This window comes from Telopea speciosissima, chromosome 4, assembly GCF_018873765.1.
Source record: "Telopea speciosissima isolate NSW1024214 ecotype Mountain lineage chromosome 4, Tspe_v1, whole genome shotgun sequence".
Taxonomy (NCBI): domain Eukaryota; kingdom Viridiplantae; phylum Streptophyta; class Magnoliopsida; order Proteales; family Proteaceae; genus Telopea; species Telopea speciosissima.
The window spans coordinates 5739861-5764237 of NC_057919.1; the positions used below are offsets into that span (position 1 = coordinate 5739861).

The 24377-nt window shown below is 39.4% G+C and overlaps 3 protein-coding genes and 1 pseudogene across 3 annotated transcripts; 3 read left to right on the forward strand and 1 right to left on the reverse strand.

Moving 5' to 3' along the window:
* Positions 1–1257: 1257 nt before the first annotated feature.
* On the forward strand, positions 1258–6385 carry LOC122657737 (metal transporter Nramp3-like). The gene is made up of 4 exons (XM_043852530.1): positions 1258–1847; positions 2281–2417; positions 2497–3149; positions 6140–6385. Exons 1-4 carry the CDS (start codon positions 1267–1269, stop codon positions 6359–6361), a joined length of 1593 nt encoding a protein of 530 aa, XP_043708465.1. The 5' UTR covers positions 1258–1266; the 3' UTR covers positions 6362–6385.
* A 2712-nt stretch (positions 6386–9097) lies between these two features.
* Positions 9098–10578, forward strand: LOC122658204 (annotated as a pseudogene).
* A 139-nt stretch (positions 10579–10717) lies between these two features.
* Positions 10718–11287, reverse strand: LOC122658205. The gene has a single exon (XM_043853115.1). The coding sequence runs from the start codon at positions 11285–11287 to the stop codon at positions 10718–10720; it is 570 nt and encodes a 189-aa protein (XP_043709050.1).
* A 7473-nt stretch (positions 11288–18760) lies between these two features.
* Positions 18761–21193, forward strand: LOC122657736 (FRIGIDA-like protein 3). Its single transcript, XM_043852529.1, has 3 exons — positions 18761–20037; positions 20248–20420; positions 20543–21193. Exons 1-3 carry the CDS (start codon positions 18981–18983, stop codon positions 21026–21028), a joined length of 1716 nt encoding a protein of 571 aa, XP_043708464.1. The 5' UTR covers positions 18761–18980; the 3' UTR covers positions 21029–21193.
* The last annotated feature ends 3184 nt before the right edge of the window (positions 21194–24377 follow it).

Genomic DNA, 24377 nt, shown 5'->3' on the forward strand with positions numbered 1-24377 from the left:
GAGAGAGAGAGAGAGAGAGAGAATCGAGGATCATAAAATTTTGCACTTATATTATATGAAGTTCAACATTGCCCCTTAAAGTTTCATCCAATCACAAAAAGATAGGATGACAATGAAGAAAACCTCAGTCAAAAAAAAAAAAAGAGATTATTTCCTAATGGTGATATAAGGACCATAAGGTACTCTTGACAAGTTAAATATCTACAGCATGACACTTTTGTTGGTTCACAAAAATTGTGGATAAATTGACCATATTATTTTATCAGCCTAGTAAATTGGTTACGATCCCATGTTTCTATTTGGAGATTTAAAATTAAAAAATTATTTGAAAATACAAGTTTGGGAAGTTTAAGACAATTTCAATGTAAATGAAAATGAAACCCTTAAAATTATGGACCTATATAAAGGATATGAGATTGAAATCTTGAGACATGGTAATCCAAAGACCTATACTTCTTATCATTGTTACCTTGTAGGTTGTGGTGTTGTAGGAGATCATGATTTGAGTCTCTACTTGGCATTCTTGTAGCAAGATAATGCATTTACATTCATGTGTTGTTTGGTTGTAATTTTTTTTTTTTTTGTACAAATAATATTTTCCATGAAAATCTTCCTCAATGTAAAATATTTTCACTTTTTCATTTTGTTTTTTGTATTTTACATTCAAGGAAACAATGAAAAATCCAAGGCACTGTGTCGGATGATAGAATCTCGTCCTCCCACCGGTTGTGGTATAATTTGTAAACATCTTGCCAATCAGTCTGCGTCCCTTCTCCGCGCCGCAACTCCTCCAGGCATGCCACGTTTCAATATGTCCCCACCTCAATGTCGACATTTCCCACTTTCAAGAAAAGATCTGGACCGTCTACGCCTCATCCTCTTCAGTCTCCAATTGTGGCAGGAAGAGTAATTATCACCTCTAATTCGCAGATATCTTCAATTTCTCTAAAGGAAGTGGATTTTATCTTGAACAGTGTTTTCGGGTAAGGGTAAGGTGATCATTCCGTCATTATATGAGAAATTGGAAGAATTAAAAAGGCAACGAATTGGAGGGGACAACGATTCGGCCAAGAAGTGGGTGCTGCAACACGTTTCTGCAATTTCGAAACTCGTGAAAGTCCCACAGGTCCCCAAAGACTCCCTCTATATATATATATATATATATATAGACCAATCCCCCTTTAAAGAACTACTTCGACTTCGTCGTCTTTCTCCGCCATTGCTCATTCCTTCCAAGTTCCAAATTCCAAGTTACATCAACTGAAAATGGCTTCTACATATCCACAACAACAGGAAGAATTGGAAGAGACGGGTAGATTATTACCCATTCGGTCTCCCGATTCTGAAGAAGAAGAAAACGGTGAAGGAGAGACAGCTTTCGATTCCAGTGAGAAGGTTGTGGTGGTGGGTGTCGACGAGAGTGAGAACATCCATAACAAGGATTTCTCCACAGTTCCACCCTTTTCATGGAAGAAATTATGGTTATTTACAGGTCCAGGGTTCCTCATGAGCATTGCTTTCCTCGATCCTGGAAACCTCGAAGCAGATCTCCAGTCGGGAGCCATCGCTGGATACTCTCTGTTGTGGCTATTAATGTGGGCCACTATTATGGGACTCTTGATTCAGATGTTGTCAGCCAGGCTTGGTGTCGCCACGGGTCGGCACTTGGCGGAGCTCTGTAGGGAGGAGTACCCATCATGGGCGGGCTACCTTTTGTGGATTATGACTGAGCTGGCCTTGATTGGGGCTGATATTCAGGAGGTTATTGGCAGCGCTATTGCCATCAAGATTCTCAGCAATGGAATTCTGCCGCTCTGGGCCGGGGTTCTCATCACAGCATGTGATTGGTAATTTTCATTCTGCTTATTCGAATTCTAATTTGGGCTATGAGTTGATTTTCCCCCCTTCTTTGTCGTCTGTTTGTTTTGTTTGTTTGCTTTTATTTGGTTATGTGGAGTTCAAATATTTTGGGTTTTTTACGATCCTATTTATTGGTTTCTCTTTCATTTTTTTTCCTCCCCGTTTGATGTTACCACATAAATTAGGGTTGTTGAAATATTACAGTTTTACTTCAAAATATCTCCTTCAAAATCTGTATGTTCTCTTCTGATGGATTCCAGTCTGCTCAAGGTTTCGCTTGTCATGAAATAAAGCCCTGGTTGATTAAGAGTGCACCCAAGTCATGGTCTCATCTGATTAGAAGAAGCCTGTCAGTCACTTTGTTCAGAGATAGTTATGGCTCGATATGTGAACTTGACAGATTATTTTTGCTGTTGACAGTTTCATCTTTTTATTTCTTGAGAATTATGGAGTGAGGAAATTGGAAGCCGTTTTTGCAGTTCTTATAGGAACAATGGCAATTTCATTTGCCTGGATGTTTGGCGACACCAAACCCAGTGGAAAGGAACTTCTAATAGGTGAGACAGCTACCTTTGTGCCTTGTGTTGCCTTCCCGGTATAACTAAAAGTACCTGATAAAACGGTTCCTTTTTGTAGGTGTTGTGGTTCCAAAATTGAGCTCAAAAACAATACGTCAAGCTGTTAGTGTTGTAGGTTGTGTAATTATGCCTCACAATGTGTACTTGCATTCTGCTCTTGTACAGTCAAGGAAGGTTGAGATCCACAAGAGAGGCCGGGTCCAAGAAGCCCTTAATTACTACACCATTGAGTCCACCGCCGCCTTGGCCATCTCCTTCATGATCAACCTCTTTGTCACAACTGTTTTTGCAAAGGGATTTTATGGTACAGATAAAGCTGATAGCATAGGCCTCGGAAATGCGGGTCAGTATCTTCAAGAGAAGTACGGGGGAGGAAGATTCCCAATTCTCTACATCTGGGGTATTGGGTTATTAGCGGCAGGGCAGAGTAGCACCATCACTGGGACTTATGCAGGTCAGTTTATCATGGGGGGTTTCCTCAATCTCCGTTTGAAGAAATGGTTGCGGTCCTTGATCACAAGAAGCTTTGCTATCGTCCCGACTATAATTGTTGCCCTTGTGTTCGACTCATCTGAAGCTACATTAGATGTCCTAAATGAATGGCTTAATGTCCTTCAATCGGTTCAGATCCCATTTGCCCTTATTCCTCTTCTTTGCTTGGTCTCCAAGGAGGAGCTAATGGGTACCTTCAAGATCGGTCGAATTCTCAAGGTGAGATGCTAGCCTATAATTCAATACCTTATATATATTTTTTATTTAATTAGTTATTCCGTTCTATGGTGTCAATCCATGACTTGAATCTCTGTTACTCTGGTTAAACATTAATTGTTTTCCAAGAGACCTTGGTTGGTGTTGATCCTGAATCCTAATAGTATTTGAATCATTTGCATTCAATTGCTTTAGTAGAAAGAGTATCTATATTTACACTTTTTGAACTGAATTTACTACAGTCATGGGAATTGATATTATCAGTGACATCATGGTCCTTCCTTTCCTTCATATTGATTACACCTTTCTCATTAAATAGTTGCACCCAAATTCTTATGCCTGTGCTGTTTATTTTTGGATGCTCATGCATGGTATTCAAATTGTCCATGATGTAGACTTATTAATTGTGTGCATTGCTCCCCTTTGTATAGCGAATTATGTTTGTGTTGTGTTCCTGTACAATCACTGATTCCTGTAAAAGATTCATTTGAGAGGACTCAAACTATCTCTGCATCTAGACTATACTATATTTTGTATATGCCATTGCTGGGATAACAATGCAGCTTTAGTGCAAATTTCTTGCTCTATGCCTAACTGCAGTTACAGTGATGCATTCACAATCAACTGATTAGAGAAGAAAGTGACACTGTTGCTGCCAAAATTAAGTAGAATTTCTGGAATTTTGGTCTGTGGATCCAATATGCAGATCGATTAGGTTTATAGTGTTCTGCAGTCTTTCATTATGGTCTTTTATGGAGGACAGTCGAAATAGTTGATTATTAAAATAGCCAGTCTTGAAAGCAACTAAAATCTCCGCACTTCAGTGTTGCAGGGGTTTTCTTGGTAATTGGTTACGACGGCTTATATCTGTTAGTTGATAAGCTTTGCGTGTTCTCTAAGTCATTTAACTAGTTTGTTAGAGTTGGACAGACTAGATAAGTTGCTTAATGAGTAGGAATTGGGTTTCAAAGAAACCATACAGACATGCTCAGGGGCCTGCTTTCTACATTTTATATGAGAATTACAGCGTTCTGTTTGGCATGGGCTAATGTATAGAAATATTTGTTCCGTCTGGTCGCAAGTAAAAGGAAGTGAAGTTGGTTTAAGAAAGTGAAAGGAAACTTTCGTCATCATGATTGTGTAACCTACTTAAAACTCTTTCCATATTTGTAATTATACTTTTCAGATGAAATCTTTATTTTCGGGATTTGATTGCAAAGTAAAGTAAAATTCAATAACCAGGTCTGGAATGTTTTGGAGTTAGTTATACAAGATTACAATCATTACTGGTAATGATTACAAACTTTCCATTTTAGTTTTATGTTAACATCATATCCCCTTCAACCAGACACAACCCTTAGGTGTAACACAGGAAATCCTTCTCTTCTTCCATTCTGAAGCTTTCTTTCCAATTCTTTATCCTTATTTATTTTGTTCTTTCTTTGTAATTTGTAATTTCTTTGACCTGCTCCTGTTAGTGATAATCAACATTCATTATCAGACTTGCAAGGATCCCAAAATTCCCATGCTCCATAACCTGAACCTAGTCTCTGTCTCCCTACACAATTCCCTCCTTTATTGATCTATGAAATCACATTTAGATCCTTAGCTAATTTGAAGACATCCCAAAAGGCTTGGTGAGGAACTAAGAAAATACCATCTCTGGTACCTTGATCTAACTAGTCATCTATAACCTAGATGAGGGGCAAAGCCCTGGGGGTTGGGGAGGCCCACCCAAAGTTTTGAGAAAACCCGTACAATAGATCTTATGAATATATATATAGCCCTTCCCCCCCCCCCCTACAAGAAAAAAAATGGTTTTCATGTCTTGTTATAGATACACCTCTTAGCTTGTGTAGGTGGGCCCTATGGCTTCTTCTTTACAGTTATCCTTAATTAGTCCATTCCATGCTTCAATGCAACTTCTGTACATAATACAATGCAATATGCATCCAACTGGACATAATTTTTGTGAAAACAAGTAGGGGTTCTTTGTTTATACTTAAGAGCCCCATAATATGCTAAAGAATAGATTTGGTGCCCTTGATTATCCAAAAAACTGTCATATGTCCTAGAAGATTGAGATGGTGAGATGGCAATCATAAAATTTTATTGTTTGACATGTACCCTGCATTGCATATGGCCAATTGCGTTTAGGAGTAATTATAGTTTAAGTGTGGACCTCAGTAACAATCTTATTATGATGGTTGATGCTGACAGTGTCTTGTAACATTACACGGATGGATTTGTCTTTAACAACAACTCATATCAATTGACCTTTGACCTTTTGACATCATGCTTTCCCTTTTACAGGAAAAAATGGACTCATCTCAAACCTAACTACTGGAGATAACAGTATATAGGATAGTAAATTAATTAAACAAACACACTGAGCATGGTCCCTGAGTCCTGATAGATGCATAACCTGTCTAGTGGAGTATATGACTTTAAAAGGTAAGGATCAAGGATGTAGGGATTGAAAAACATTATTGGATCAGTCCTGGGTGAAACCAAGTTAACTCGTACGGGTGTTATTTGACCGATCCGTGGGGGGATAATCTGGGAGATGGGGAGTAGAGGACAATATTAGCTGGATCAGTCTGGGCTGATCCCGAGTTAGCTCGGCCGATAGGTTACTGATCCCTCAATCTTTGATAAGGATGGGAAGCAAATCAGCTTACATTTCTGAAAACTTTTCCAGAGGTATCAAAACTGAGGTATTTTCATTCAATTTTTTGAGTGAGGATGATAAAGCTGTTGATAATATAGTGGCTTCATGATCCAATATTTCTTTTAGTTTTTCATGATAAAACCATTGGGGGTTCTTATTTTTTAGCATTTCATATTGTCTACATCAAATCCTTGTTAACGTTGAACACTGGCCATGCTTTCTTCTATTAAAACTGAAGGATTAGTTCCTGTGTAAGTGAAATTGACTATAAAAGAATAATGCTTTTACATGTTCTAATAAAGTTTTTGTATTTATGATGTAGACTTTAGCGTGGCTTGTGGCTGCCTTGATAATACTTATCAACGGGTATCTCCTATTGGATTTCTTCTCAGTTGAAGTGAATGGACTATTATTTGGCTCTGTTGTCTGTGCTGCAACAGCAGCATATGTGGCGTTCATCGTTTATCTTATTTCACGAGGCAGCATCCTATCCACTTGGTTCAGTCATGTATGCCCTAAGAGTTTAATGGCCAGTGGGAACTGAGAATTAATTTTCCACGTTGAAGTTCCAAATTGCAATGGGAGCATTGCAATCCCTTGTTTTCAGTAACAGCATTTCAAACTTTGCTGGTAAGTAACTTTTACACATAACTGCCAGCGAGTAGTTGTATTGCGCACTAGCTTATTTATGCTCCTGTGCCAATGAAGCAAATCTATGGTGATAATATTCCAATGTAACCTTTGGACTTCATAGTTGTACACTGTAGTTGAGTTGCGATGTTCGAAGATTATACTTTGAAATACTTGAAATGAAATGAATTTATTTATGGACCTGGAAGATCCTCCTCCCCTGACCTCTGATTTCTTTCCATCATATTCTTAATTTCCTGTCACCCTGGATTTTGTGTGTCGTGTTAGTCCTCCCCTCTCTCCTGTTTGTTTTTTTTATCTGCTCAGGTTAGTCCTTAATGAGTGCCAAATAACAATAAGGTGATCTTTGTCAATTTCAGTGAAATAGAAAATAAAGAAACATACAACTTGCTTTCAGCTTTGATGAAAGGAAAAAACAAATTAAATGTTGAATAATAATAAATAAAATTTTGAGTAACTACATACTAAACAGAATAGAGCTTTTGGCTTGCTATTGCTGCAAGAAATGGTGAACTTGAGATTGGAGCACATTCTTTTGTATCGATTTATTTTCATTGCTTTTAAATCTTAATCAATAAGTATTACAAAAAATAGAGTCGAGATTGATATGTTTACTTTGCCATGTGATTAAATGCTTTTGGGTTGAAACTTATCACATGAATCAAGGGTGATTCTTGATTCATGATGATTCCTATTCTCTATTGATATGTTTACTAACTCAGGTGGGCACTCTCCTCAATCTTCCTCTTTCAATCTTATATAGAGTTTAGAGTCAGCTAAACAAGGTCATCCCCAGTGCATTGAAGAGTACCTAAATACAATGTTCTGGTTCACTGAAAAGGAAGATAGAGTTGGGAGTGAGCATCATATGATGTAATAATAAAGTATGATCTACGGAGCTGCATGCTTAAATATTGGTAGGAAGCAGGAACCATCATGAGTTAAATATTCGGGGAGATTTCGGATCTCCAGAATTACCATTGATCCGACGGAATATGGCGATAACCTCAAATCCAACTAAACTACCATGTGACATATTAAGATTGTTGATTTTCACAACTGGGCTGTTAAGAGGAAAATTTGCCTTCCCATCCCACCTGGTGGTGGTTTGGGGTCTGGGGATGAATGGTAATTGGAAAACATGTAACTTGAGAGCATGAAATAGAGACTTTTTGCCTTCGAAAATAACGTTGCTAACTTGGGGTTTTAAGCTGAGGCAGCTAGATAATGACCAAAGAACATTTCAACCAGGATTTGATAGCATAAAGTGTGCTAGCTCTTCATCAAGGATGGAATTCCTTATATGATAGATCTGTGTAGATCACTTGATGGAATAAAACAGCTTATTGAGCTGGACTTCCTTGAATTCACTTCAGCCTGGCCACCCTGGGGTTTCAGTTGAAAGGCCTGGGGCTCAGGAGTGAACTTGGGCCAAGTCTTGGCCTCACCCTGACATATTCAAGACTCAGCCTGACAAATTGCCAACCCTGCATATTCGGGGTTTCCCCAAAGCACGTGTCATAGGTGAGAGTGGTTGCAGAAATAAAAGTGCTCGGAGTGCTAAAGTGAAACGTCTTTTGTGGTTAAAAGCGGCTTCAATGTACAGGGTGGACCTTGGCGCAACAGTAAAGTTGCTCTATTGCAATCCAGTGGTCACAGGTTTGAATTGAAAATAATCTGTGTCTGAAATGGGGATAAAATGTACATAAGACGTTTGCTCGTGACATGGCCAAATGTTTTCCCATTAATTTTTTACATCACTTGTACTGTTAACCCACATTATTTTTTTTTCCCCTCAACGTGTACATTCAAACACAGAGTCTTAGGAATTAGGATCTTCTTTATTATTATTATTTTTTTGTTGTTTGATGAACAGGAATCAGTATCTTGTCCACCGTATCAGTGGATTTATATCAGTTTCGGTCGTGGGTCGTGAGTCGTGACCAATATCGATACCTGATCGATACAAACAGTCCAAATGGGGTATTTTGATCTGAAATCGATACCGATATTGCCAATACATAATAACTAAATTCCATGCTCAAACAGTTAAATTTGAAGAGGCTAGGCACTCGCTCTTACTCTGACAGACAGACCATACATTCGGGGATTGAATATGGAGAATCTCTAATAAGGTGGGACGTCAATTATTTTACACTTTAAAGTTTGAAAGTAATATTGTTCCTAAAATGTTTGAAAGTAATATAGTTCCTAAAAAGTTTGAAAAGTAACCGGTGTTTGCCATAATAAATTATTATAAAAAGTTTGAAAGTAACCTTTCGAAGCTTGTGGTTTTAAACCTTCGATGCAGAAAAAAAATCTGTCAAATAAAAAAATTAAAAAAAAAACAAAACAAAACCAACTTATACACGGCTGCTGACGACATCCCTCCATTATATATAAGATGAAGCCATGGGAGTATGGGACATTGGTGAGCGGGGAATATTCACATAGGTTCTCAACTTTTCAGATGAAATCTATTCTGTGGGAATGTTCCATTTAATCTAAACGACTGTGAGTCATTCACATATGCTCACCTACGTGAACATTCACCCCATTGGGGCATTGAGCTCAGAAGCAGAGCATTATTTATTAATCACACGTAGTCTTCTCAATTCCCAAGTCCCAAGTAGATTTGAGTGTGAATTTTAATTGATTAATTCAAGCCAAGAATTCAGTAATGGATGTAACTAAAGTTCTCCACATGAACGGAGGAATTGGAGAAACAAGCTACGCTACCAACTCGCTACTTCAGGTATAATCTGTGCCTTAATTTCTGTGTCTGTTCATGTTTTGTATCAGGTTACTAGTAGTGTTTGTTTGTTCTTATTTTTCAATTCTCACAGAAAAGGGTAATAACCATCACGAAGCCCATTACAGAGGAAGCCATTCTTGATATCTACTCAACCAGGTTGCCTAAAACGCTGGCCATCGCCGATTTGGGTTGCTCTTCTGGACCCAATACCTTGTTTGTGGTTTCTGTCCTCATTGATGCCATCAATAAGAAATGTCGCTAGCTTGATCATCCATGCCCACAGTTTCAAGTGTTCCTGAACGACTTACCAGAAAATGACTTCAACACCATCTTCCAGTCTCTTGCGAATTTCTATGGGAAACAGAGGGACGAGAAAGGAGATGACTTGGGGCCATGCTTTATCTCGGGAACTCCTGGTTCCTTCTATGGTAGGCTCTTCCCAAGAGAGAGTCTCCACTTTGTTCACTCTTCTTATAGTCTCCAGTGGCTGTCTCAGGTTAGGTTCTGTTCCGAAAAAACAATTCTTTCTTACTAGCTTGCAAGTTAATTTGTGATGCATAATGATAACCAAATATGTGTAAAGTAATAATACGTCAATTTTGTTGTATAGTGATGAATAGTATCAATGACGGTCAGGTTCCTCAAGGGCTCAAAAATAGTAACAAGGGAAACAATTACATTTCAAAAACAAGCCCTCCATGCGTGCTTAAGGCATTCTATGAACAATTCGAGACCGATTTTTATGAATTTTTGAGGTTACGTTCTGAAGAATTGATCCTTGGAGGCCGTATGGTCCTAATAATATTGGGGAGGAGAAGTTCAGATCCCTCAAGCAGTGAGGCTTGTTACATATGGGAGCTCTTGGCAATGGCACTCAATGACTTGGTCACAGAGGTATGTAGTAGGTTCATCTTATGGACATGCTCAATTGCAATTAATAAATCATAAACATTTGGTCTCTTCTGCAGGGACGGATCCAGGAGGAGCAGGTGGACTCTTTCAATTTGCCTTTTTACTGTCCATTCCCTGAAGAAGTGAAGCCTATGATAGTAAGGCAAGGATCCTTCGACATCAATCGATTGGAGATTTTAGAAGTAAATTGGAGTACGGAAGAAGAAGAAGACTACAATGGTATTATTAGTGAGGGATTTTCGTTGGATAAAGTCGGTATTGGGCACAATGTGGCAAAGTACATGCAAGTTGTATCAGAGTCGTTGGTTGCTAGTCACTTTGGGGAGAGCATAATGGATGAGCTGTTCTGTACGTACAGCGAGATACTCGACCATCGGATGTTAAAGGAGTAGAACAAGTTAGTCAATGTCGTCGTCTCCATGACAAGGAAGAAGATGAGTTGATGAATACCAATATGGTACTGTGAACGTATGGCCTCTTCCCTCTTCCCCTGTTTGCCATGAAAGCATGTAATAATTGTGTGTAAGCAGTGAATGAACTTATCGCAATCAATTTGTTGTTTTTTTTGGGTCAAATGGAAAGTTATGCATTAGAAATATATCCACGATCAAGTTCAAGTACATCCCAAGGAAAGTAGGGGGGCATACCCACCCATTTACAAAGAGATGAATCATAAAAAGAAGTTCCAAAAGCAGCTAAGAGATGCGTTGAAGAGTTTGTAGATTGCACAACATGCATAATAATAACAGAATGAAAGTGTGAAAGAAAGCTCCAAATGTCTTGCATAAGTAGTAAGATTTCCCACGGTGGATTAGAAAGATGTCTGGCATATTTAATTAAATCTGCACAATCTGATTCCACCACCAAATCATGGATCTCCAATTCCAAAGCAAGCAACAAGGCTAGTCTCATGGCTGCACATTCAGAATAAAGGACAGATCTTGGAATATCTTTGAGAGCAACACCTACCAAGAAAAAACCTTTATCATCCCGAATGAGAGCACCATAACCAGAAGCTGTTCCTTTAATGAAGGCACCATCAGAATTTAGCTTGACATATTCTTTTATAGGAGGTGTCCAATGAGTAATTCCCTGTGAGTGATTGATCATAGACGGAGGTTTGTCAATGAAGGTGGCTGCCACGTCCTGCATCATTCTGTTGGCCAAGAATAAAATTTCTTGTGGGTTAGTAGCAATATTATTGAAAGCTTTTCTATTTCTTGTGCGCCATATTTCCCAAGAGAGAATAGCATAAAAATGGGCTAGTTTTCTACATTCTCTCTTACAAAAATCGGGAACCTCAAACCAAGACTTAATCCACTCTGCAAATGTAAAGTAGGACATTGAAGGCCGAAGGCAATATGGAGATCCAAACCAGGCTAACTTAGCATGGTTACATGACAAAAGGGCATGGGCAACAGTTTCTATTGGTTCATTATAACATGGGCAAGAAGGGTCAAAGATTAGATTCCTCTCAACCAAGTTGGATTTAACAGCCAAAGCATCATGACATGCTCTCCAAACAAATGATTTAATTTTCGGGGGGGAGATCAAGATTCCAAATTGATTTCCATGTAGATGAAGAGAGAGGGTTAGGTCTAGTTGAGCGAGAAGAAGAGGAAGAAGATGATTTGGAAACATAGTATGCCGACTTGACTGAAAAGACACCCTTCTTATCAAAAGACCAAATCCAACAGTCATCAAAGATTGTGGAGCTCAACGGAATTTTTGCTACTTCAAGAGCGAAGTCAGATGGGAAGATAGAAGATAAGAAATCACTTTTCCATTCTCTAGTATTAGAATCAATAAGGTCAACCACATACTCAAGATTGCAATCAATAGGCTTAGGATACGGAACTCTTGAGTCTTGTGTAAAGGGAACCCAAGGGTCTAACCAGATATTAGTCAAAGTGTCACTCCCAATAATTTTTTTGATGCCCTTAAAGAGAACATCCCTCCCTGTCAGAACACTCCTCCACCCTAAGGATGCATTATTTGGAAGTTGAGCATGCAAAAAGGTGGAGTTGGGAAAGTAACGGGCTTTCATGCATTTGGCCCATAATGAAGATGGATTAACCAATAATCCCCAAGCTTGCTTGGATAGAAGGGCCAAGTTAAAATGGTGAAGATCTCTAAAACCTAATCCACCCTCACTTTTACTCTTAGTCATGAAGTCCCAATTGACCCAACAATTTTTTTTCTCATCTTTGACTTGACCCCACCAATACTGTCTTTGGATGCGGTTAATCTCGTTTGTGATGCCTTTAGGCAAGACGAAACAAGACATCAAGTGGCTAAGAATAGCTGAAACCACCGATTTCATAAGGATCTCTCTTTTCACATAAGAAAGGAGTCTTTGTTTCCAACCTTGCACTTTATCTCTGATCCTATCAATAATGTAAGAGAATGTTTTGGTTTTAGATCAACAGATATCAGAAGGGAGACCAAGATAAGTGCCAGGTGAGGAAACATATGTCATCTTGACAATGCCTGAAATAGTAATGAAAAGTTTCATTGATATTTCTTGAAGCTTTTGTTATGTATTTTACATATTCATTTTTCATCATTTTTTTTTATATTTATTAATGTGAATGATTAAATATACAATTCGACGCCTCTACTTCTGCCTGCCCCTACTGCCTTGTGCGCCCCACACACAAGCAAGGCGGAATGTACCACCTTACCCCTGCTTGAGCGCCTTGCCCGAGCGGGGGTAAGGCGGTACTTTCCACCACGCTTGTGTGTGGGGGTGCATGGCAGTACCGGGCAGGCGGAAGTAGAGGAGTTGGATCCTTAGATATAGGGAAAGTGTTCTCAGCACTGGCAATTTGGATCCTCTACTGCCTAACTATCCGGCAGGACCGTGCTGCTTAGACATGGTGAGGCGTGCAATGATCGCCTCACCCCTGCCCGAGTGGGGGTAAGGTGGTCATTGCGTGCCTCACCATGTCTGGGCAGCACTGTCCTGCCTGGCAGCTCAACAATAGAGGATCTAGATCCTAGCATTGGGGGTGTAGGATGTGCCTAGACACATGGGGGTGGTTAAATGTCATTGGGACTTTAAGTCCCCGTGCACTCTCTAGGAATAATTTGCTAATCAAGTGCGAAAACTCACGATTGTTAGCCATTGACAAGTTACGGAGGGACTTAGGGTTTCATTTTACCTCAACAAACTATTGAACGAGAGGAGTTGAGGATTTTTACCATTTTACTCAAGTGAAATAGTTTAATGGTTTTTTTTTTAATAACTGGAGTACTGGACTCATCATATTTGTTGTGATTAGGATGAATTACGATCAAATCTTTTTTTTTATGAAGAATCACGACCAATTCTTGTCAAATTCTTGTCTTGGCGTCTACATCACTCTTGAGTCTTCTCTTTGACCAAATTTTGAAAAAATTTGCCTTCTCAGATGACTCACCCAGTAAAAACCCAGTTTTCCAATTAAGTAAGTTTACTCTGGCCAAATCTCGCTCCATAGATCTCGGACTTCATGTATGTGCAATTCACGTTGATCTTAATAAAGTTTCTCAATATTTCTACCAAAAAAAACAAAAGGGTAAGTTGTTTATCTATTGGTCTTATTCATTAAATATTAAGATTGTTCTAGGACTGGGCCTGCACCGTCTAGCCCGGCCAAGCTTGGTCGGTTTTTATAATAGTACTGGTTACGAGGCTCAGAGGGTTCACCAATGACCAAACACCATATAGCGTTAGGGGCGCATCCTTGTCTTATCGCATTGTGGTTACTATAAGCCCGCGACAGTTTAACACGCACCAGTGGATACAGGGTATGCATTTTGGAAGGGAGACGAAGATACGAAAGTTAGGGTTTCGGGTTTCTGCGATTAGCAAAACACAAGCTTACCGGCACAGCTCTGCCCCTTCTTAAAGGTTCTCAAATCAGCCTCATTGTTCGTAACTGCGTTGGTACGTAACCAATCCCTCCCCTCTTTTATTTGTTTTTTCCCACAATCTTATGCTACTTCGGCTCTGCTTTTGCTTAGAACTTGAAATTCTGTTGTTTAAGCCATGTCTTCTTCTTAGCTTGTATTTGTTTTGTCTATTCCCTTTTTGATTTTTCATTGTTGTGTGTTCTCCTTTTGTTCCTCTCTATTTAATTCTGTTTCACGGAGTTTAAGCAGCTCTTCCTCTTCCAAGACAAATTCTCCTGTTAATGGCTCATAAAAAGAACTGGCAGGTTGGTGTTTCATTACCCTGATGATAAAACATAATGAAAGGCTTTTCTATCACACATCTTGGGGTCACGGGAAGAGATAAAGAGTACTAAGAAGAAAAAAAGAAAACAAGATTTATATTCTTTCCCCCCGGGAAGAATTGATCCGTTCGGGTTGAAAGAATTTGGAGTGCCAAAAACTTTATTCTCAGGTTTCTTTTTGATTCTTCAGAACCCTGGGTCTTGTTATGGGTTGGTGATTCCAATACAGTGAGGTATTTTTTTGGAGATAAATGTTCTTACTTTAAAGGAATCATTGATAGGCATAGTTCAAAAACTCGGCGAAATTTCAGGTATTCTGAATTCCCTGAGACAAAACATCAAATGAAACGTCGAAAAACCCAAAACTACAATGTTTCGGCGGAAATTTCTGTCATTTCGTTTCAGAATCTCGCTCATTTTGTTTGCTTTGTTTCGGTAATTCGCTCATTTCAGCCTTTTGCACCTCGGAATGGCCAAGCAAAACTCATAGAAAAACATACAATGTTTTGGCGAAATTTTGGTCTAGCCAAAATGGCCCTCCGAGACGAGTTTTTGAACTATGTTGGTAGGAATGAAAGAGGAGTGCATTCTGTTGTGTTCAGAGACAAAACTTGAGTAGAGTAGGGCTACGTCAGAAATTCATGAATAAGTATTACCCCCCAAAAAAAGGAATTTATGAACAAGAGAAAGGGGATTTTGGATGATAAAAAGTGGCAAAGAAGTAGTTATTGAAAGGTAGTGATGACGGATATCCAGAGGGGGTTTATATTAGACAAAACTTAAGGCGTTGAATGTTTGAAATAAAGAGAACAAGAACACCCAATAATTTTTATTATAGATTCTATCAGAACATATAACTGGATATTGAATATTCAAGTACGTGATGTAAGTTGAGTTGCCCTCTAGGCATTGCTCTGTTGATCAGCGCCTCACTTTGAAATTGGTATTGAACAAAATAAAGGAGGTAGTTTATTGTAGCTGCTTGGATAAGGACTTGTCTTATGATATTTTTCAACAGCTGTTTATCCTTGATGTATCTCTAGCAGCAAATGAGTGCTTGTATCCAAAATCTATGGATGATTGCCTGACTGAATTCTGTTTATTCTACAATTTTGAGCCAGTGGAAATGCAAAAGCAGAGACAATTTCAAGATATTTATAAATAAAAAAAACAAAGCAATAAACTAAAAAGCATAATGACATAATTTAGCAGCAGAATTATAAAGAATATAAGTATTAAGTTTGTAGTATACCTCTATGATTTTGATTTCATTAAAGAGATGGCATACTATAGCAGAATGCTAGGGTTCATTAATGAACTAATCTGAAAGAAGGAAAAGAAATTGATCATAACAAGGGAAGGATCTGAAAATGTTTCTCTTGATATGTCTTCAAGCTTAATTAGAAGCACCGAACTAAATCATATCCTCAGTTTACATTCCAATAGTCATTAATCATTTTAAGTCAAAAACATAAACATAGAAGAAGAGGGAAAAAAAAACAGAATAACAGAAAACCAGCGAAGAAGCTGAAGAGGATGAGGGAAGAGATGGGGGGGGGGTTGGGAAGAATCAAATTGAAGGGGAGGTGGAGGAAGGGGGAAAAAGGTGGGAAGAACCGAGTAGAAGAAGTGGAGGGGGAAGGTAAGAAAAAGGGGTGGGAAGAACTTAGTAGAAGAAGTGGAGGAAGATGAAGGGGAAAAAAAGGGGGGGGGGTAGAACTGAGAAGAGGAGAGGAAGGGAAAAAGAAAAAAGAAAAAGGGGGTGGGAAGAAGAACCAAGTGGAAGAAGTAGAGGAGGATGGGAAAAATGAGGTTCTGGAAGAACCGAGAAGAATCGGCGAGGAGTAAGAAAAAAGAGGGGGAGGAAAATATGGAACTTATCGGAGGGGATGTTATCAGAGAGAGGATACCGCGGGAGCTGCCAGAGAGATCAGATTCTGCCTTTCAGTTCAGGTTCAGTTCTCTTCGCAGGAAGGGTTTCTTTCTCACGACAATTTCTCTCGTCTTCTTTATCTTCTTCGATTATGTTGTCTTTTTTAATTATTACAACTTGATGATCCAGTGCTCCTCGCATATTGTATAGTGTGTACACAAGCCAATAGCATTGTTAGTAACAACATTAATTATGAAATATATTTAAAAAGCCTAAAAACCATATGAAACATATATGGCATCCGACCAGATAGATAGGTGTCCTAGGTGCCCAAGGCGACTCCTGGAACAACAAGGCGGGCACCTTTCTAAGTTAGGAAAAGTGGGCGATTGCCCCAGGTGCTAGAAAAGTGCTTGGATGCCAAGGCGACTCCTTGACAACTATAACAACTTTAACAACTCAGCGTCATCCCAACTAAATGGGGTTGCCTACATTGATCCTTGCCCTCCAATCAGAAACCTCATCTCCTTCCATTATCCTTCCTAGTTTTGCCACACATCCATCTCAACAACCTCGTCTCCACTACATTGAATTTATCTACATGATGCTTCTTAACCGCTTAACATTTTACACCATACATCATAGTTGGTTGTATGACTGTCCTATAAAATTTTCCTTTTAAAGGATTAAGTCGATGATTTGACCCTCAAATTAGTGGTGCATTGGCTTCTAGGGACTGCCTACAATGGAGGACGCCTTACAAATAGCATATCGGGTGGAGGATAGTCTGAAGAGACCTTACAATTGAAGGAACTTTGTAGAGACCTTGTCTAAAGATGACAGTACAATCAAGAAACCCCCTCCACCAGAGAAGTCCTTCAACAAGCCACAGATTAGCAGTTCCTCTATGACGTATTCATGGCCAAACACTCTTATTCTCCACCTCGAGGTCGTGGTTGTGAAAGATCTTCGGTGATGACAAAGGTTGTGCTTCACGTGCAAGGGATACAGACATGTCTCTGCTCAATGTCCCAACTGTTTGGTAGCCTATAGTCAAGGTCTTTAATACCTCTTGTTTCGAAAGAGCAACAGAATTCCGAGATAGATTATTTAGAGGTAAAGAGTGAGTCTAGTTTAGGCAACGGTGATTACAGTGCTAGTTCTCTTTCCCTTTTCTGATGTAGATCAAAACATGAAGAAGAGACCAAAACATTGTTCATGTTATTGTTCACGTGAGCAGTGTCACAGCCCCATATTTGATTTGGTGGGATTATTCCTAGAAGATCGTTGGGGGGGGGGCAGATCAGTCTTTAATTATTAGTCACTTAAAGTTTTTAAGAGAAGGGTATTACTGTCAATTTTTATTGACAGAATTTTGACGTCAAGTGCTGGCCGAATCTTAGTGGGGACCACATGACTTAGCCACTGAATTGAAGGACATCAAGTGGGGTCCACATGAAGAAGAATCCAGCTGCAGCATATTTAGTTTCTATTCTTATGTAATATTTAGTTTCTAAATATTACTTTCTATTTCTTTGTTACTTGAGGTGCAAGCATGGCCCTCCATTAATTGTAAAGGCTTTTAGAAGCCTCCCCATGATTTGAATAGTTGAATGAAATTTGCTTTGAAGCATGAAGATTCTGTTATCCCTTGTATGGATGAAGGGCTGTGAGGCCTGGCTGGTGAGAGTAAAAAACCCTGGGGCTGAGAGAGCCGAATCTCCTCACCCCTATTTCCTGTATTCTCTATTCTCCTTTTCCTTCCAATCGAAATTCCCTGTGCTGCTGCTAATCTCTGTTGAGCAATCCTAGTGCTGTGAAGATTAATTCAAAAGCTGCAATCAACCCCCAAACACTCCCAAGATTGTTGCTGCTGTTGCTGCTCCTACAAGTTGAATTGTTGCTGCAACTCCTGAGTCTATAACTTCATCCATCAGAACCTGTGGAGATTTGGAGCACAGAATCACACCATCAACCACCCCACTCGGCCACTCGATCCCAATCTTGGCCTATTATACTGGCTGGATTGCTCTACACTACTAACCTTCTATTTTCATCCCCAACCACTAACCTCATGGATCAAGTTTGAAAGTATTCTATTGTTTCATTTTTGAGGAAGTTCTGAGGACTTGGGGTTAAATCTTGGCTGAAGCTAACTAGTATGTAGTTGGACTGCGGTGTGATGTTCATGATGAAATGAGTATGATAACTCAGATGGATGGATTGGTCCAAGCATATTTACAATTGAAAATTGGATTCTGGAGTGATGTGTAACTTAAGGAGATGTGCATCTATAATATATAGGAAAGACCGAGTTTTTTTTTTAAAGAATCCATCCTGTCACATCATTTTAGCCTTAAAAAGAATCTATCTGCCCTTGTTACACGAAGCGAGGAATAGGACCTTGTCCTAGTCTAGTGCCCAACTTGAAGTTCTGTGTTAGCTGCTTATAGACCAAGGGACCTTAATCATTTAATGCACCAAAGTGAGACTGCGAAGTAGGTTCTGATTTTTTTATTGTTCTGGGCTTAGATATGGGCAATGCTTATGTCTATTGATGTGGCACTATTCAATCCAACAAACTCTGTCTACTTATTCTTCTCCCTTTCATGTCATGCATTGTTTATCATTTCTAATGTGTTTGGAGATATCTTAAATGTATATGTTTGGCATTGCAACTGGTTTTTTTTAATTTTTTTAGTCAATATGCAAAACCTGTCTTGCAGAACAGTCACCTACACTTTGCATAGCCATGGCAGATGCAGAGCCAGTTGTGAATGTCGAATCAACAACTTCTATGGTAGAACAGCTTGGGAAGGCATTTGTTGAATTCGAATCTTTCAAGAATTCCTCTGAGGAGACAGTTCTATGGGAGGAAATTGAAGAATATTTCCACAATCTTGAGGAACTATTTAAGAAGAGATCTGATGAGTTAGAAGAAAAGGAGAAGGAATTTGAGGACAAACAATCTCAAACTCGCACATTGCTTGCAGAGAGAGAAGTAGTTGTTGCTGCTAAAGAACAAACTTTGTTGGATCGAGTGCAGGAGATAAAAGATGCTGCTGTTACTGCCATTACGGAGGCTCGAGAGAAATTTGAGCCCCCATCTCTAGAGGCCGTAGATGCTGAGGACGACACAGAAAACAAGGTAAGCAGCTCATTCGATGGTGATACCAATGCATCCCTCCCTGATTTGGAGGTGAAATCCCCTCGTAAATCAGGGCAAAATGCTGATGCTGTGGCTGTTGAAGTGAAGCCCCGTCCAGAGCTGACGCAATTTTGCGAACAGATGGATGTAAAAGGGCTTCTGAATTTTGTTATGGAGAACCGAAAAAATTTTGCTGCCGTACGTGAGGAAATTTCTGTTGCATTGAGAAGTGCAACTGAACCAGCCCGTTTGGTGCTGGATTCTTTGGAGGGGTTTTACCCTCCTGATCAAACTACCCAACAAAGTAACAAGAAGGATGCAGCCCTCCAGGGCATGCGCAGATCATGTATAATGTTGATGGAATCAGTGGCCCCCTTGTTGGCGGGGGCCGAGCCTGGTGCTGATCACCCTCTGAGCCCTGAAATCAAGCAGCAGGCCAAGGCAATTGCTGATGACTGGACGCCTAAGTTGGCTGGTGCGGACATTGATGCTGCCAATGGAAATTCATTGGAAGCAGAGGCATTTCTGCAGATCCTCGCAACGTTTAGGATTTCTTCGGAGTTTGATGAAGAAGAACTTTGCAAGCTTGTTCCTGCTGTTGCTCGTCGCAGGCAGGCACCTGAGCTCTGTCGTTCTCTTGGGCTAACACACAAAATGCCAGGTTGGTGTTCTGTAAAACTGACCATAATGTTGTCTAGAGACCATACCATTTTTTCTTTAGGCTGTACCATTGGCTGTGTGCCTTGCAGGGCATTATATAAATTTGTTTCAGAAAGCTAGGAGGGGGAAGCAAGGATCAAATGGGTAAACCCTTGGTGAGCCTATGATTATGTTAGAAGCGTCTAATTGTTAGAGCTTCACTCCTACGCAGGTGTTGTTGAATTGCTGGTCAGCAGTGGAAGGCAAATTGATGCTGTTCACTTTATTCAGGCTTTCCAGCTTACTGAGAGCTTCCCTCCAGTGCCCCTGTTAAAGACATACTTGAGGGACTTGAGGAGAAACTCGCAAGGAAAGGGTGGTTCAGGAGGTGCTGTTGGTCCTCAGGTGCTTATCAATGTTCTAGCCAGTAGAACATCAGAGATCCCACTTTTTCTTTCCTTCCCCTACTCTCCTTTCCCTCCCGTCCTTGTCAAGTATTAAGGAACTTTCTTTTATTTTGTATTCAGAATGACATAAATGCACAGGAGCTTGCTGCACTGAGGGCTGTCATCAGGTGTGTTGAGGATTACAAATTTGAAGCAGAATATCCGCTGTATCCAATGCAGAAACGAGTGGCTCAACTGGAGAAATCAAAGGCTGATAAGAAAAGGATGGGAGAAATGGCGAAGCATCAACAGCCAAAGAGGGCTCGGGCAAATGGAGGATACTTTGGTCCTCGAATGCCTGTTGCTGCTGGGGATAGGCAGACTCCACTTTTCAATGAGAGGGGAGCCTACATGGGAGCAACGGAAAGGTATCCTCATGCTGCTCCAACTGCTTATGATTATCAAGTTCCTAGCCAGGGTGCATACACCCAGCCGCCAAATGCACAAAGGCCATACTATTATCCCCAAGATGATAGGGCTACGGCTAGCACATATAGTGCTGCTCCATCAAATTATGCTGCCTATATGGGTAATGGGTTGCAGTCCTCGCATCAAACATATATGTAATGCAGATTCTCAAATACATTAGGAAAACCTTTTGGCATTGGGATGTACGAGGAAGTCTAAAGCTGTTCCCTTGAGAAGCTTGTGTAACTTTGTGATTGTATTGAGGGATAGAAGCATATTCTACTCCTTGTTTGGATCTTAGGCTGGACACTGGACATTTGGGCATCTAGTAGATTTCCTTTCTCATGCCACTGCTGTAACTTTTACTTTTTGATGTCATCACTTGCAAATGGTTTCTATTATAAACATTGACCGGGTTTTTGCTAGATATCATTGTTTTTGTTTGACATTTTGTCTCTTATATTCAATGCTGTATGGGTGAATGCACTATAATTGAGTCCATCTCACAGTGTCAACTGTGGAAGTATTAGCACTTTTACTGGATTTTCCTTGATGAAAAGTTTCCTTGTTGGTTATTCAAGTATTTTTGGCAAGCGAGGCTGAAACAGTAGAAAATTCTATCTGAACACTTGTTTTGTATACATATGTGGATCTCTGTTGGAGGGCCAGGAAGTCACCTGAGAATGTTCACTCTGATGATAGCAGTAAAAACCTCAGTTGTAGAAACTTCAAGAGGAAAACTAAAAAATAGTCTGATCCAGAAACTTGAAAAAGAATGGTGGAATAAGTTTAGTCAAATGATATGGAATGGAGCGTTCTTCTGATGTTTGCCCGGATTTCTTTTTCGTTCTTGGATGTTAGAAAATGCGACCTATTTGGGAATACACTATCTAGCCACTCCACATTCTGGTTGAGAATGATTCTCATTCTATGATTAGGAATGCATTTTTAAGAAAGCAGACCAAACAAAACACTAATTTTGTGTTGAGATCAATAGATCCTAGTATCCTACCTTCCAGGAATACCCATGACCTGAAAAATGGATCTGCAGGCCGCATCTTTGGTTTAAAAAATTAACTCTACTTTGCATCTAAATCTCTTGGATTTGAAAAGTTAAATAAAAATTAAGGGAGGATATTTGTACACGGGAGATTCTCCCATCAATTCCGTCAAATTGGAGAGAGAGAGAGAGAGGGGGAGGGGGTAGGGGTTTTTATGTCATTTTGAATGAGCTTTTATATTAATTTGATTATATTTAATGTCGCTCATGCACATGCACAACCTTGCCTAAAAAGTTAATTTTCGACAGCTTCATTACTAAATATGGTAAAAAAATCAAATAGGTTATATAATCATGTTGGATAATAATTATTAAAGTTTTCTTTTTAATTTAAAAATCTCCACTTCCCTTCTCTTTAATTTCCCTTGCAATGGGAAAGAGCCTCTTCACGATCCAAATATCCGAATTTGCAGTTGTACATCGACCCGCATGTCCAAATCCAACTCAAATACACGGTAATGTATGAGATCCAAATTTAGCCCATATGTAAATAAAACATAGATTGCTGGCCCAAATTCGATACAAATGTCCTTATTTTTGTTTTGATCTGAACTGGGCCAAATTAGATTGAACCAGATCTGGTCCATTTTCATTTTCAGATTATTTAGTTTAAAAAATAGGACCGAGTTTCCCTCCACCCACGGTGAATGGGATCTCACTCACCGAAGGACAGGAATGGGTATCAAAAGGGTATTTTGGAACATACTAAAACCCTACGAGGGCTTTGTGAACCCTAGGTAGGTGGGTGAACCGTCTTCTTTGGCCGGAGGAAAACTTTGTCCTAGAAAATAAAGGAAAAAGTTTCTCTAAGACGCTAGAAGTACATCACCATTCTGTCACACCTCATTGATGCATTCCTTTATGCCACTTGCTTAAAGAAATCTCTCCCAAAAATAAAATAACTTCCAAAGGATGGGGATATTGGATCAAATTTTATGGCTGCAGTCATTGTGGCATTGTGAGGTTTGCATCGCGAGTTAGTAAGTCGCACGTCTTACGCATAATGCCACGGAATTGATATAGCTAGTTTGCCTATTGTGTGGACTAGTTGGGTTGTCAATCGGCTGGTTTGGTTCAATTTTGGTTGAGTTGAATTGGTTTTAGTCCAGGGTTATGTAAACCGAAGCCAAATAGTAAGGTAGAGTATGGTTTCCTTCGGTTTGGTTCAAGTTTTTTTTTTATTCAACAGGGTTTGCATTGGTTCGGTCTTTTATTATCTCTTTTGTCTTTTTATCGGTTTGATTTTAGTTTTGGTTCGATTTTGATCAGTCTATTCGGATGATTTCAATTTCTAAAAAACCCGTTGAATCGGTAAGTATTCATTGTTTGGATTGAAACCTATTGGTTCTGATCAGTCCGACCGGTTTGGGCTAGAAATTGACAGCTGTAGTCTCATGGAATCCTGAAAGAGTTATGGATGCCAAACTAACTAATTGAAGCTCAAGACTGGGCCAACCAAAAACTAATCATGTCAGGCTCAAGCACTAATCGATTAATTACTGAGTGTTCCCAATGCAAGGTACTAGCCTGACGGTAGATTGACCAAATATTGTGATTGGCCCCGTTAATAGCCCAATTAGTCCATTTATAATCCGATTAGTCAATTAACCCATTTAAAGCTCGATTAACTTGTGCCCTTGAGCCCGATTATTGAATCGATTGAATTGAAACTAAGTACTCATGCCCTGGCCTAGAGCTCCTTACTTAAATTGATCGCACAGTGCAAAGCCTTAAATTGGTGGAGTGTAGAGATCGATTAGGCCCCTCCATTGCGACATTAGGAGGAGAAGATATGATGCTTCAGCCAAGCCCAACTAGGTTTTGATCCAATATCAACCAACAAGATAGTAGAATTAAGATAATAAATAGCCTTAAAAAATCTTGTTAATAAAGAACAAAGAGTCACGACCAAAGTTTCCAAACAATCTTAGATAATAATACATTATTGCAGAAAGATGGATCCCACAAACCCAAACCTCCTTTCTCTTTAAATCCACATAATCGATCCCAAGAAATTATCATATGATATTTATGTATGTTTTATTTTTGGTAAAGATATTTATGTATGTCATATTATTTTTATATGAAAAAGGGGTCCCATCCAATGTACCATGGGAATAAAAATATATATTTTATTGGGTGGAAGGGGTTACTCATAAATAGAGCATGCATGAGTTTTCGTTTCGTTACGCATGCACGAAGGTAAAGACCGTGAAGTTGTTTCCTCTTCACTTTTTGAGTGGTAGTGTTCTATTCACTCTCTATCGCTCGCTGCTGTCTTTCTCCATCTGACCTTGACTGCAAATCTCGGGTGATTTGATTTATTGATGTACACAACAAAGAAAGAGAGAGCCCAGAATTCTGGGAAGAATGGGTGAGTGAATCGATTGTTTCTTTCTTTTTTATATATAAGGAAATAAATTTCGATGAAATCTTTTAACATTCCAT